Raw genomic sequence first — 12408 nt, 5'->3', positions numbered from 1 at the left:
CCCCATACGGAAATGTATCGCGGATCACAGGGATCGGCGGACTTTGATATTTCATGGTGTGGCTGTCATGAACCCATCCCTTCCCCTAGTGGCATCATGAGGGGGGGTTGCAGACCCACCGAATATGTGTGTGTGGGCATCTTGGTGGACGGACCAATATTGCAGGAACATTGCAGGATGGATTTCCTCTCTCCCCCCACTTGTATACTGGGATAAATTGATAGCTCTCTTTTCTCTCCGCGTGACGATTGAGGATATACAACCTGCAGAGCGTGTCCCTTCACGTCTGTATTACAGTGGTACAATTCCTGCGCTCATCATTGGATGCCGTCGGCGAGCTGCTCAGATGGTGCCTTGATTGCTGAGGAATGCGTCCGTATCCAATTTTCCCTGGAGCCGTTACACCGTCTCACTGGGTAGACAGGGTGATGGCAGGGCCCTTTGGCCTAACAATGGTGCATTAGCCTTGAGAGCTTTTCCCCTTATATTTGTCATACCGTAGCTCCCCCTGGCCGTTGTGTTTTCTACGAACAGCTTATTTACCGCTCTTTTTGTGATTGCCGTATAGCTTTGGATCTACGACCTCCAATCTATACGCCAGACTCCCCGGCATTTATTTGTCTATTGGTGTATTCGGATTGAAAGCTCCTGTTCATGAACAGCTTAATCCCGCATAACGCTCTCACACATTAAGGTACCAGAGAATGAAGCCCGAAGATGTCGAAAAAGCCAACAGCTCGCCTACTCGTGAGAGTCCGGGACAATTTCACCTCGACAAAAGTGCCTCCAATAGCTCCTCCAACGACACAGACCTCGCAAAGCTCGACCCCGTGCCGCAACCGCAATCAAGATGTCAACGATGGATTGCACGCCTGATAAATGTGGAGAGTCGCGGCATCGAGCCCATTGCTATCGAAGATCGAGAGCCAATAACACCTTCAACCATACTCCATATGCTCTTAATGTGGTTTAGTATGACATTGGCTACAAATAACATTATTGTTGGATCAATGGGTACACTCGTCCTAGGCCTCAGCTTTAGGGATGCGGCCCTCTGTGCTGTATTTGGATGCTTAGCTGGCAATTTCACTGTTGGCTTTATAAGTACATGGGGACCGAGAAGCGGAAATCGAACTTTGGTATGTTTTATATTGAAACTTTTTGCACGAGATAATATTCCGAAAACGAACAAATGCTCATGAATTCGATAGATCGTGGCCCGGTATTTCATGGGTTATTATCCCAGCAAAGTGTGCATTATCCTGAACCTCTTCACCAATATCGGGTATAGCATGGTAAACAGCGTTGTCGGTGGCCAAATTTTGTCTGTGGTCTCTGGGGGCCATCTTTCTGTGATAGTGGGCATTATCATTATCGCCGTTTCCAGCTGGGCTATGGCCCTGTTTGGCATGAAAATCTTCCAATTATATGAGCGGTACGCATTGATAGCCCCGAAGGAACACCTTGAATACAAATTCTAATTAACATCAGAGTTGCCTGGTTGCCTCAGCTGATGGTGATCTGCGTGATGGTGGGTTCAGCAGGACCTCATTTCGATTTCAATATCCAGACGGCAATGTCGCCAGAGAGCTTAGTTGCCAAAAGACTCACGTTCTTCTCTCTGGCGTTGTCTATTGCCCTCGCCTGGGCCCCACTCGCCGCCGATTATTATGTCTATCTCCCGCCAGACATGAAGAGCTCCCGGACATTTTTAGTCACAGTCTTCGCTGCCACTAGTGGCATGTCCATTGTTCTTCTTATGGGCGTTGGACTTGGAACCGTCATCGCCAGCTCGGCACACTACGCTGTCAAGCACGGCAACAGTCCCGGAGAGGTGCTGATGATAGCATACAATGGCCTCGGAGGGTTCGGGAAATTCTGTGCTGTTATCAATGTCCTTGCCTTGGTTGCCAATAATACTCCTGGGGCGTATTCAATGGGAATGAACTTCCAGATGATTGGCGGGGTGTTTGGGAAGGTTCCACGGCCAGTCTTCACGACTATGGCTACTGTTATCTACGCCGCATGCGCAATGGGAGGCCGGGACCGACTATACGAGGTCTTCAAGTCTTTCCTTCCTCTGATCGGATACTGGGTTATGATGTTCGTTGTGATTATCTTCGAAGAACATATGATCTTCCGCCGGAATAGAGGCTACGACTGGTCTCAGTGGAACTGTCGCGAGAAACTGCCTTTGGGGATCGCAGCGGCCGTTGCTTTCCTTATTGGCTGGTCTGGTGCAATTGTCGGCATGGTAAGACATTTTATCCTCACAAATCTAGTTTATCACGCCTTGCTAATAGTTGGATTTAGTCTCAAGCGTATTATATCGGCCCCCTCGCGCAAATGGCTGGCGGGGCTGAGCTGGGTCTCTGGTTGGGTGCGGGCTTCACTGCGATGTTTTTCCCACCTTTACGTGCATTGGAGCTCAGATTCATTGGTCGGTAGCGTTGGCATAATTGTATGCCAGGAATTGTGGAAGCAGAACATTTTATCTCCCCTCAACATAAAACAGAGAGTATATAGCGATAGCATGGGAAATGTAAAGACCCGATGTGATCGTGTCAGGCTGGGCCTATAAGAAAAAATGAATTTCGAATGAGTCTGTTAAATAATACTAAGTTATAAACCTGGGGCGATCTTAGATCTATGATTCGTCGGCTTGAGAATAACCACATCCAAAGTTTAGGGCTTACGAGGCGTGATCGCATGCATGTGCATGTCCACAACCGGGAAATGTATCCCCAGATCTCTACTGGGTAACAGGGTACACAGGGTACACAGGGTACGATACATGTACAACTTATGTAATTCATATATAAGAGTTGGATTAGACCTAGAAGGTGAATATTCATGTTCATTTCCAACTCCCGAGGCTCGGTACACAGGTTACCCCGCGTTTGAAATGTCCAATTAGATGTATTCTTTAAGTTGGATGACCTCAATATAGAAGAATTATGAAGTAGAGTATGTTAAATCAGAAATTTGCGGGGTTGTTATGTACGTTGCACAAGAGAGACCCCATAAGGTGGGTCGTACAACTCTTGGAATAGACCTGTTCCCCGTGGGCCGTGGGTCAAGGAGTATCACATTCTTATTTAAACCTTTGTGGACCGCCCCCTGCTACTATCCCCCCCCCCCAAATACTATCATGAATTATACACACACTATGGCTTCACCTCTACCTGTAGAGGAAATGACAGTCCAAATACTCCCCTACGTCATAGGCCTCCTCCTCGCCTGGCCGGTAGTAACAACAACCCTACGGTACCAGCGGCTACGCAAGCTCCAGAAACAATATGACTATTCAACACGGGAGTCGATGTCCAAAATGACCGACGAAGAAGCCTTCCAAATCCAAAAACAAGTCGCACAGCTAGAATTCCCATTTATGTTCATCAAGAGTTTACAATTTGCTTTATTCCGGGTATGAAAAAAACAAATAAACACCAACACATTCAAGTTCATACCCTATTCATCTATACACAACTGTTTTCTAACTTGTAATAATTCAAACCAAAAAAGACATATGGCATCCCCACAATCTCTACCCTCCTCGCGAAAACGACCCAATTCTCCGGCCCGGAAACCTCCCTAAAGCGGTATACAGATACCAGCGTGCTCGTACAAGAAATGGTCGGCAACGACCCGACTTCCACCCGTGCATATCTCGGTCTTGCCCGAACGCGCTACCTACACAGCGGGTACAGGGCCTCCGGTAAGATCCTCGATGATGATATGCTCTTTACGCTGGCGCTGTTCGCTCTCCAACCGATTCGATTCATCGATCGCTATGAGTGGCGCAAGCTGAGTGACCTGGAGCGCTGTGCTATCGGGACTTTCTGGAAGAGTGCAGGTGACGGACTTGATATTAGCTATGAGCAGCTGCCATCTGGTAAGACTGGATTCCGGGATGGGATTCACTGGCTCGAGGAGGTCGAAGCTTGGAGTGAGCAGTACGAGGCGAAGTGTATGGTGCCTCATGTTAAGAACCGTGAGACGGCGGATCAGACTACAGCTGTGCTGGTCTATATGTTGCCTCAGATATTGCATCCGGTTGGATTGCAGTTTGTTTCGTTTATGATGGATGAGAGACTCAGGAAGGCGATGTAGTAAGTTGCAACGCTATATGCCACTAAACCCACTCATCGATGCACCAACTAACACCTCACCAAACAGCTTTGACGCCCCCTCCGCATTCTTTGCACCAATCTTCTCGGCTGTTCTCACAGTCCGCAAGCTCTTCCTCCGCTACCTAGCTCCACCACGACCGTACTTCATGCGCTTCGCCTCGTTCACCGAGGAGCCAGATCAAAACGGGCGCTTCTTCCTCAAAAAATGGGATGCTGCGCCGTACTATGTCAAACCCACGTTCTGGAACCGATGGAGCCCAACAGCATGGTGACCTGGGCTCTAGGACGGCCTTTGCCTGGTGATGAGGGAGATAAGTATTATCCTGCTGGATATAATATCCCGGATGTTGGACCGAAGTATTTTGAGGGGAAAGGCAAGAAGCAGTTGGATGAGACTCTGTTGGAGCTGAAGGCGTCCCGGACTGGCAAATGTCCTTTCCATTGAGCTGTAGAAAGGCGAGGGGTTGATTGTGACGAGATTGAGATATCGACATAGCATTATTTGATCCAATGGGAAGACTTATTATGGGCTACTTTTTGAAGAACCTTTCTCTACGATCTCTTGAAAAAAAAAGTACACAATAATTTCCAACTATTCTGTAAGACTACTGTTTTATCCTACGTGGCATTGTCACGACCTTAAGGCATTTGGATCCATAAAGTCAAGGACAATGGCCCGTATAAACCAATTACAACATCAATCTTAACACTCAATACTACAATTAACATAACTCAGAAGGCCGAAAAAATCATTTCGTCACTTTTTTTCCACTATGTGCTATTCTGGAAGGGTCGAACAAATCACCCCAAGCCGAGTAGGAAAATAGACAAAAAAGGGTGTAAATTAGGAGCGCTCAAACAAATTGGGTTCGGGGGCCTGCGCTCGCAAAGCCAGTCCGAATGGTAGAGAATGTGGGCTTGACAAGGGTATTACTTTGAACAAATCTCAAAGAGGATTTATTTAGATATCCTCCTCAACGACTTCCTCGGCACCGCTAAAAATAAGAGAGAAATCGTTAGTCGTATTCGAAAGCCGGATGGTGTGGGGAATCCTTACTACTCCTCCTCGCCCTCGGAGACGGAGGCCTCCTGGTACTGCTGGTACTCGGAGACAAGATCGTTCATGTTGCTCTCAGCCTCAGTGAACTCCATCTCGTCCATACCCTCACCAGTGTACCAATGCAAGAAAGCCTTGCGACGGAACATGGCAGTGAACTGGTCACCGACGCGCTTGAAGAGCTCCTGGATAGAGGTGGAGTTACCAACAAAGGTAGAAGACATCTTGAGGCCACGGGGGGGAACGGAGCACAGAGCGGTCTGGACGTTGTTGGGGATCCACTCAACGAAGTAGCTCTGGTTCTTGTTCTGGATGTTGCGCATCTGGTCCTCAACCTCCTTCATGGAGATCTTACCGCGGAACAGAGCGGAGCAAGTGAGGTAACGGCCGTTACGGAAGTCAGAAGCAGCCATCATGTTCTTGGGGTCGAACATCTGCTGGGTCAACTCGGGAACGCTGATCTGGCGGTAAGAGGAGCCGCCACGGCTGGTCAGGGGAGCGAAGCCGACCATGAAGAAGTGCAGACGAGGGAAGGGAACCATGTTGACGGCGAGCTTGCGGAGATCGGAGTTGAGCTGGCCGGGGAAACGGAGGGAGGTGGTCACACCGGACATGACGGCGGAGACGAGGTGGTTCAGGTCACCGTAAGAGGGCTGGGAGAGCTTGAGGGTACGCATGCAGATATCGTAGAGAGCCTAGGATTGTCAGTATTCTTCAATTCAGTATTTCCACACGCGTTTCATACCTCGTTATCGATACAGAAGGTCTCATCAGAGTGCTCAACAAGCTGGTGAACGGAGAGGGTAGCGTTGTAAGGCTCAACAACGGTGTCGGAGACCTTGGGGGAGGGGACGACGGAGAAGGTGGCCATCATACGGTCGGGGAACTCCTCACGGATCTTGGAGATCAAGAGTGTACCCATACCGGCACCGGTACCACCACCCAGGGAGTGGGTGATCTGGAAACCCTGGAGGCAGTCACATCCCTCAGCCTCACGGCGGACGACATCGAGAACCTGGTCAACAAGTTCGGCACCCTCGGTGTAGTGACCCTTAGCCCAGTTGTTACCGGCACCGGACTGACCGAAGACGAAGTTGTCGGGGCGGAAAAGCTTGCCGAAGGGACCGGAGCGGACAGCGTCCATGGTACCGGGCTCCAAATCGACGAGAACGGCACGGGGAACATACTTGTCACCGTTGGCCTAGATTATCAAAGAAAAGGATCTGATCAGTTGATGCACGATTATCCGGGTCCCAGTCATTGTACTCACTTCGTTGAAGTAGACGTTCATACGCTCGAGCTGGAGGTCGGAGGTACCATTGTACCTAGCAAGACATCAGACTTGTAGTCCACTGGATAATCCATCACTATTAACTTACTGTCCATCACCATCGAGACCGTGCTCGCCAGAAATGGTCTGCCTGTAATCAAGTTAGTAAGTTGTCAATTGGTACCCAACGCGAAAGGAGAAAAAAAGCTCAGCACTTACCAGAAAGCGGCACCAATTTGGTTACCCTATAACGCAATTCCAATTTAGTCCCACGGATCCAAGAATGTTTCCGAGAATGTTCCATGTCGAACTTACACATTGGCCGGTTTGGAGGTGAACCTGTATAGCAAGTTAGCAAAAGATCTCTGTTTAGAGTGGGGTCATGGTTCAGGGGGCCGTATGAAAACAAAAGACGCGTCTGGAGGGGATGACATACAATCTCACGCATTTTGAAGGTATTAGAAAAGAGATGGAGAAAAAAGGAGAACCGGTGACAAGTTCAGGGAGGATGGGGAAGAAGAGAAAGGCGAGATGGCCAGTTGAGCGGTGTGTGTGGGATCAACAAGTCAACAGTTGAACTTCAGGGGGGAGGCCCAATTGGGTATAGCCGCATCACGGGACTCGGGGGAGGTACGAACCACATTTTACGTTTCTTTGGGGCGCGTGATATTGCTATGAACTACATAATGTACTACATACTATAACAACATGTACATGAACCACTACAACAATATAATATAATACAGTTATGTCTTCATCATATCAATTGCGAAAAACAACTATACATGTTGGGTATTCATTCAATTGGGGACCCGCATTCCTATCCACTTGGAAGTATTCGCTTGCCCTTCAGTTGCTCTCGCCGTTTGGGATTCGTACATACATGTTGTTGTACTATTTAACGGCCGGCGAGACATAGACGAAGCCTGTGCTTCTATGACTTCCGATGGGGTATGGGGAAGTGATACAATGGAATTATATACAAATTGTGCGCCCATAGAACGCAACTCATCAAATGATTCGGCATCTTTACCGGTTAGCGGCCCGTCCTTCTCCGACGTGTGAAATGGATGTAAGCTGATTTAAAGATAGCTTCCCATCGGTTACGCCCTTTAAGGCGGTTATTCCAAATGCCGTAGAGTCGTAGTAGGATTTGTTCTTAGCGTGGCATGATACCCACAGTGGTTTGAAGCAGGTTCAACAAGAAAGCATAATAATGTAGTATTTATGTAAGAATGAAATGAGGTAGAATGGAGGGAGATGCGAGAGAGAGCCTCTCTTATCTATGCGGCGCGCGATATTGCCACATATGTATGTATGAATGACTATAATGTACCATGTACATAATCCGTTACAACTACAACTACATAATACTTATACTGAAATATTGTTTCAATCATACATATTGGGGGAAACTAATCATACATATTGGGTATTTCGTTCAATTGGGTGTTGCGTTCCTATCCACTTGGAAGTACTCGCTTGCCCTTCAGTTGCTCTCGCCTTTTGGGATCATTCATTGAGGGGCCGCTTCCTATTCAGTTGGAAGTACACGCTTGCTCTTCAGTGGCCCTCGTCGTTTGGTATTCGTACATAGTTCTCACAGATTTGAACTCTTTGGTGGGTTGTTCTCGCCGTTTTCGATCCTTTCACTTGGGATCTGGGCGTTTTCTGTTCAATTGGACTAGTTCTTGCCAATTTCCAGGCTCTTGTCGGTCTCGTCCTTGTCAGTTTCCTGGGTCTTGATGGGTTCATCCTTGTCGTCCTTGTTTTTCTCGTCCTTGTTTTTCTCGTCCTTGTTTTTCTCGTCCTTGTTTTCCTTGTCCTTGACTTCCTCGCTCTTGCCCGTGCCTGTCTTGTTAAAGTAGTTATCCGGGTTGGCGCCGCTTTCCAGCCAATCTCCGAACCGTTCAAGGCGCTTGTTCTCGTCGTCGTCTGAGTCAAGAGGGTCCTCCATTCCGCCACCTGCGTCTCGGCGGGGGTGGTACTTCTTGAATTTCTCTTCACCATCCCAGATGTAAGCAACAACAGCTTTACCTCCGAAGAAGCGTCCGTTCATGGTCTAGAAGATCGTCAGTAGCTACATTCACAGTGATTCACACCGACAGGCCTACATGAACACAGCGGCGAGCATCGGCTGATGCGGCGAATCGGACAGTGACAACACCATCACTCTCCCCGTCCCAGACCACCACCTTAGTCACATCGCCAATCTTCCTGCACTCGTTACGGACATCCTCATGGATCTCAATACTGACGAGAGGGTCCTCCTATAATTACAAGTCAGCAGTGTGTCCATATTCGCTTAAGGCAACCTTGGAAGAGGTAAGGTGTCTCATACATCCAGCTCCTTCAGGGTAAACATATGCTTCAGGACAACATGTCGATTTGCCTCCGAAATAGCCTTGATTGACTTTAAGACTTCATCGGCCTCATCGTCACCCCAGTCGGAAAGTTTTCTATCACATTTGAGTCAGCACGAAACACTCTGCCGCCATGATCAAGGAAACACACTTGTTCAACCGATCAGCCCGCTCCTTGAGCTTCTTCTTCTCTTTCATGGTCACAGTAACCTTGCCCTGCACATTATTTTGACGCTTGTACGAGAAGTCGGCTTCCTGAACATGCATCGGTCCAGAGGGGTCGTGGTGGCCCAATCGGAAGTCTGTCTCGTCGAGTACCTGAATCGCAAGGTTGACTGACTCTGGCCGGAAGTACACGACCAAAGCCTCGCCTTTGAAGTTGCCATTCTCGTCGTTGTACATTTTAATGCGCGGCTTTCCAGTGTCCAGTTCCTCTGCAAGGATTCCATATTTCTCAAACACCTGTTGGATTTCCGAAAGCGAAGCGTCGGTGGGAATGTTGGTAACCCACACACCTGTGTTCACACGTGGCTTCTTGGCCTTGGATTCGTTGTTCTATGGGGCAAAAGAAGATGAGTCAGTTATCAATGTCATCAAGTTGCTACTATGGCCATGACCACCATGCCCACCGGAATACTTACCGAGTCAAGCGAACCCTTTCGCTTCTTTCGATCACGTGGATGAACAATCTCAGTCTCGCCGTCGTCGGATCCGTATCCTTGCTGCTTGCGGATAAGTTCATCATCGATCTAGAGTTGGGAGCCAGGTTAGCATCGGAGATTGTCAGCCTACATTGTGAGACAGCTCATCGCAGCCGGCGTGTCAGTGCGTATCACATACCGTTTCAACCCATCTCTTCAAAATATTGTTGAACAGAAACTCACGACCATCGCTTGTCTCCAACAGGTAGCTGTTGTCCAGCTTGGAGAACGAGATACGCGGATCCTTATCAAACTCCGCCACGTCGGTCGGAAAAGCCATATTGATGGACAATCGTCACGCAAATTGGTAGAAAGACAGATCAGACAAAGAATTAAAAGAGACTATCTTTCTGGAGTGTTGCGAATAACGTGAACAGCGTGGGAGAAATTTGCGATGATTTGGAAGCACCAGCATGTGGTTGCGATCTCTCGGCGCGGCGCTCCGGAAAGTGCTCTTGGGTGGATCCCGCCGTATTCTACGGAGTAGTCGTGGAGAACTCCAAAATTCTTATATTCTTGATTTTGAATATTAATGGCCTGCATACTACAGTTACTCCTCAGTACCTCTTTATTCGCCTCGGACCTCGTGTTGCTGATGTTGCACTATATGGAGTAAGTACTCATCAATTTACTTTTCTCTCAAGGGATTCATGAAAATTTATATTTGGGTATCTGAAAGCATGCTATCAAAGTGTAAATTGGACTCTCCGAGAGTATTCCGAATACCTATAGTTCATTGCTATAGGTATTCAGGACACTCCGTCCTCAACAACAAAAGAAAATAACGTGACAAGAAAGGCATTTGCCTAATATTAAGTATTAAAGAAAGAGCAGCCGTCAGATCAAATTTGATCTCTAAGCCTTGGTCTCAATAACATCGCCGACGGGAGTGGCAGTGCGCTTAGAGGCAGTCTCTGAGCTTTCCACGCCGTTGACAATGTCACGAGTGACCTCAACGTAATCATACTAAAAAATAAAATGTTAAAAAAAAATGTCTTTTGAGTTGATTGAGGATCAGTAATACTTACGGCAAACTCGCCAATTTCGGCGTCGTCAATACCCATGATCTCATCTTCCTCGGGTGCGCGCAAGCTGAGACCGGGAATGAGGTTCATAATGAAGAGGATGATGCATGTTCCGACGAAGGCGTAAGCCATTCCAGTGACGGAGTCGGCAAGCTGGTATCCCAGCTGGATATAGTTCTGGTGGATCCAGCCACCATCGATACTAGAGGCACCGTCAAGTGCCACAATGGATTTACTATTAACAAGTCAGTTTATGATCAGATATTACTGCCAGGAGTTAGGTTCACTCACGAAGCGAAGAGACCAGTCAGGAGATTTCCAACAATACCACCGATACCGTGGACAGCAAAGATGTCGAGCGCATCATCAACACCAATAAGGAACTTGAGCTTAGTAGCATAGTTGCATGCAATAGCACCTACGAGCCCAAAGATGAAAGCGGCCCAGGGAGCGACAAATCCAGAGCCGGGGGTAATGGCAACAAGGCCGGCAATAACACCTGAGCAGAAGCCAACGGTTGACCACTTGCGCTCAAGTCTGTAATCCATCAAACACCAGGTCACACCTCCAACGGAGGCAGCAATGTTGGTGACAACGGCGGCCATAACGGCACGGAGATTGGCTGCCAGGGCAGAGCCAGCGTTGAATCCGAACCAGCCAACCCATAGGAAGACGGTGCCAATGACAACGTGGGTTACATTGTGAGGGCGGTAGTTAAGCTCGTGGGTGCCGTGGCCGCGACGCTTACCCAGCATCAGGGAGTAAGCGAGAGCAGCAGATCCAGAGGCAATGTGGACTGGGGTACCACCGGCAAAGTCGAGACCTCCGAGTTTGAAAACCCAGCCGGACGAGTTCCATGTCCAACAGGCGATGGGATCGTAGATGATAGTGGTCCAGATGAACATGAAGACGATGCATGGAAGCATGCGGCCACGCTCAGCAACTGCACCGACAGCGAGGGCAACACTAATTGCGGAGAAAATGTTAATTAGTGTTTTTAGGGGGGAGATGCAGAATGATAATGACTCACGTAATAGCGGCGAACATGCCCTGGAAGATAGCGAACAGCAGATCGGGAACCTTGGTACTTCCCACAGATGGCGCACCGAGAACACCCTTAAATCCGAAGTTATCGAGGTTGCCAATGTAGCTGCCGGCTGTGTGGGAGAAAGCGAGCGAATAACCCCAGAAGAACCACTGGAATGATACCACACCGACCGACATAATCGAGAGCCATATCAATGAGAGTGCCGACTTTCGACGAGCTAGACCGGAGTAGAAGAATCTATAATATCAAGTAATGAGTGAAAGAGTCCTTGGTGGTTGGAGAAAGGGTATTGGTCAAGTCATACCCAACTCCAGGAATCATAAGCAAAACTAGGGCTGTCGATGTGATAACCCATGATATATCACCAGACTATGAATACTGTTAGCTAGGAAGTCCATCCTAACTGACTCTCATGAGAGTATGGAACATACAGTGTAGAAGATGTTCCAATCCGTAACATCCACCATGGTGGTGCTATTGTACACAGGCGGATAATATGATGCCGTGTCCATGGTGAGACGTATGGCAGGCCAATGGTGCAAGAGTGATAAGCAGTTAGAGGCTGCTACAACGGAATGAGAGATCCCAAAGCTATGTGATATGCAGGAGGTGAAGAGAAGGAGGCAAGATGCTTTCAATCACCGGGCTGTGAAAGGAGAGAAAAGTGATATGTCTACGGAGTATGCTGCAGGGGACAAGCCCTGATAATTAAATAACTGGCGCAAGTGCCAGACAACCAGCAGTGCTCCACCATCAGACGCTAGAAGGCTACCAGACCATCGATCTTAGTTCCGATAGTGGGAGCTGGTCA

At 48.3% G+C, this 12408-nt stretch overlaps 5 protein-coding genes across 5 annotated transcripts; 2 read left to right on the top strand and 3 right to left on the bottom strand.

Annotated features, from left to right (window-relative positions):
- Positions 1-704: 704 nt before the first annotated feature.
- Positions 705-2448, top strand: N7479_008769 (purine-cytosine permease family protein; the record flags this gene model as incomplete). Its single annotated transcript, XM_057256462.1, has 4 exons — positions 705-1139; positions 1212-1435; positions 1492-2254; positions 2314-2448. The coding sequence occupies 4 exons, from the start codon at positions 705-707 to the stop codon at positions 2446-2448; spliced, it is 1557 nt and encodes a 518-aa protein (XP_057103920.1).
- Positions 2449-3169: 721 nt separating this feature from the next.
- N7479_008768 (uncharacterized protein) lies at positions 3170-4405 on the top strand (the record flags this gene model as incomplete). Its single annotated transcript, XM_057256461.1, has 3 exons — positions 3170-3427; positions 3526-4112; positions 4180-4405. 3 exons carry the CDS (start codon positions 3170-3172, stop codon positions 4403-4405), a joined length of 1071 nt encoding a protein of 356 aa, XP_057103919.1.
- A 689-nt stretch (positions 4406-5094) lies between these two features.
- On the bottom strand, positions 5095-6945 carry N7479_008767 (beta-tubulin; the record flags this gene model as incomplete). The annotated part of the gene is made up of 8 exons (XM_057256460.1): positions 6897-6945; positions 6776-6799; positions 6680-6705; positions 6570-6611; positions 6461-6515; positions 5936-6391; positions 5191-5885; positions 5095-5128 (listed from the first exon to the last, which is right to left on the bottom strand). The coding sequence occupies exons 1-8, from the start codon at positions 6906-6908 to the stop codon at positions 5095-5097; spliced, it is 1344 nt and encodes a 447-aa protein (XP_057103918.1). The 5' UTR covers positions 6909-6945.
- Positions 6946-8144: 1199 nt separating this feature from the next.
- Positions 8145-9804, bottom strand: N7479_008766 (U2 snRNP complex subunit CUS2; the record flags this gene model as incomplete). The annotated part of the gene is made up of 6 exons (XM_057256459.1): positions 8145-8522; positions 8575-8730; positions 8802-8919; positions 8975-9378; positions 9465-9572; positions 9664-9804. 6 exons carry the CDS (start codon positions 9802-9804, stop codon positions 8145-8147), a joined length of 1305 nt encoding a protein of 434 aa, XP_057103917.1.
- A 575-nt stretch (positions 9805-10379) lies between these two features.
- N7479_008765 (ammonium permease MEP2) lies at positions 10380-12109 on the bottom strand (the record flags this gene model as incomplete). The annotated part of the gene is made up of 6 exons (XM_057256458.1): positions 10380-10490; positions 10553-10784; positions 10841-11515; positions 11580-11834; positions 11902-11966; positions 12029-12109. The coding sequence occupies 6 exons, from the start codon at positions 12107-12109 to the stop codon at positions 10380-10382; spliced, it is 1419 nt and encodes a 472-aa protein (XP_057103916.1).
- Between the last annotated feature and the right edge of the window lie 299 nt (positions 12110-12408).

This window comes from Penicillium vulpinum (assembly GCF_028829585.1).
Source record: "Penicillium vulpinum strain IBT 29486 chromosome Unknown utg000004l_segment0_segment0, whole genome shotgun sequence".
In the NCBI taxonomy this organism is placed as follows: Eukaryota; Fungi; Ascomycota; class Eurotiomycetes; order Eurotiales; family Aspergillaceae; genus Penicillium; species Penicillium vulpinum.
The sequence above is the reverse complement of the archived record's forward strand: the minus strand, read 5'-3'. Positions and strand labels throughout refer to the sequence as shown.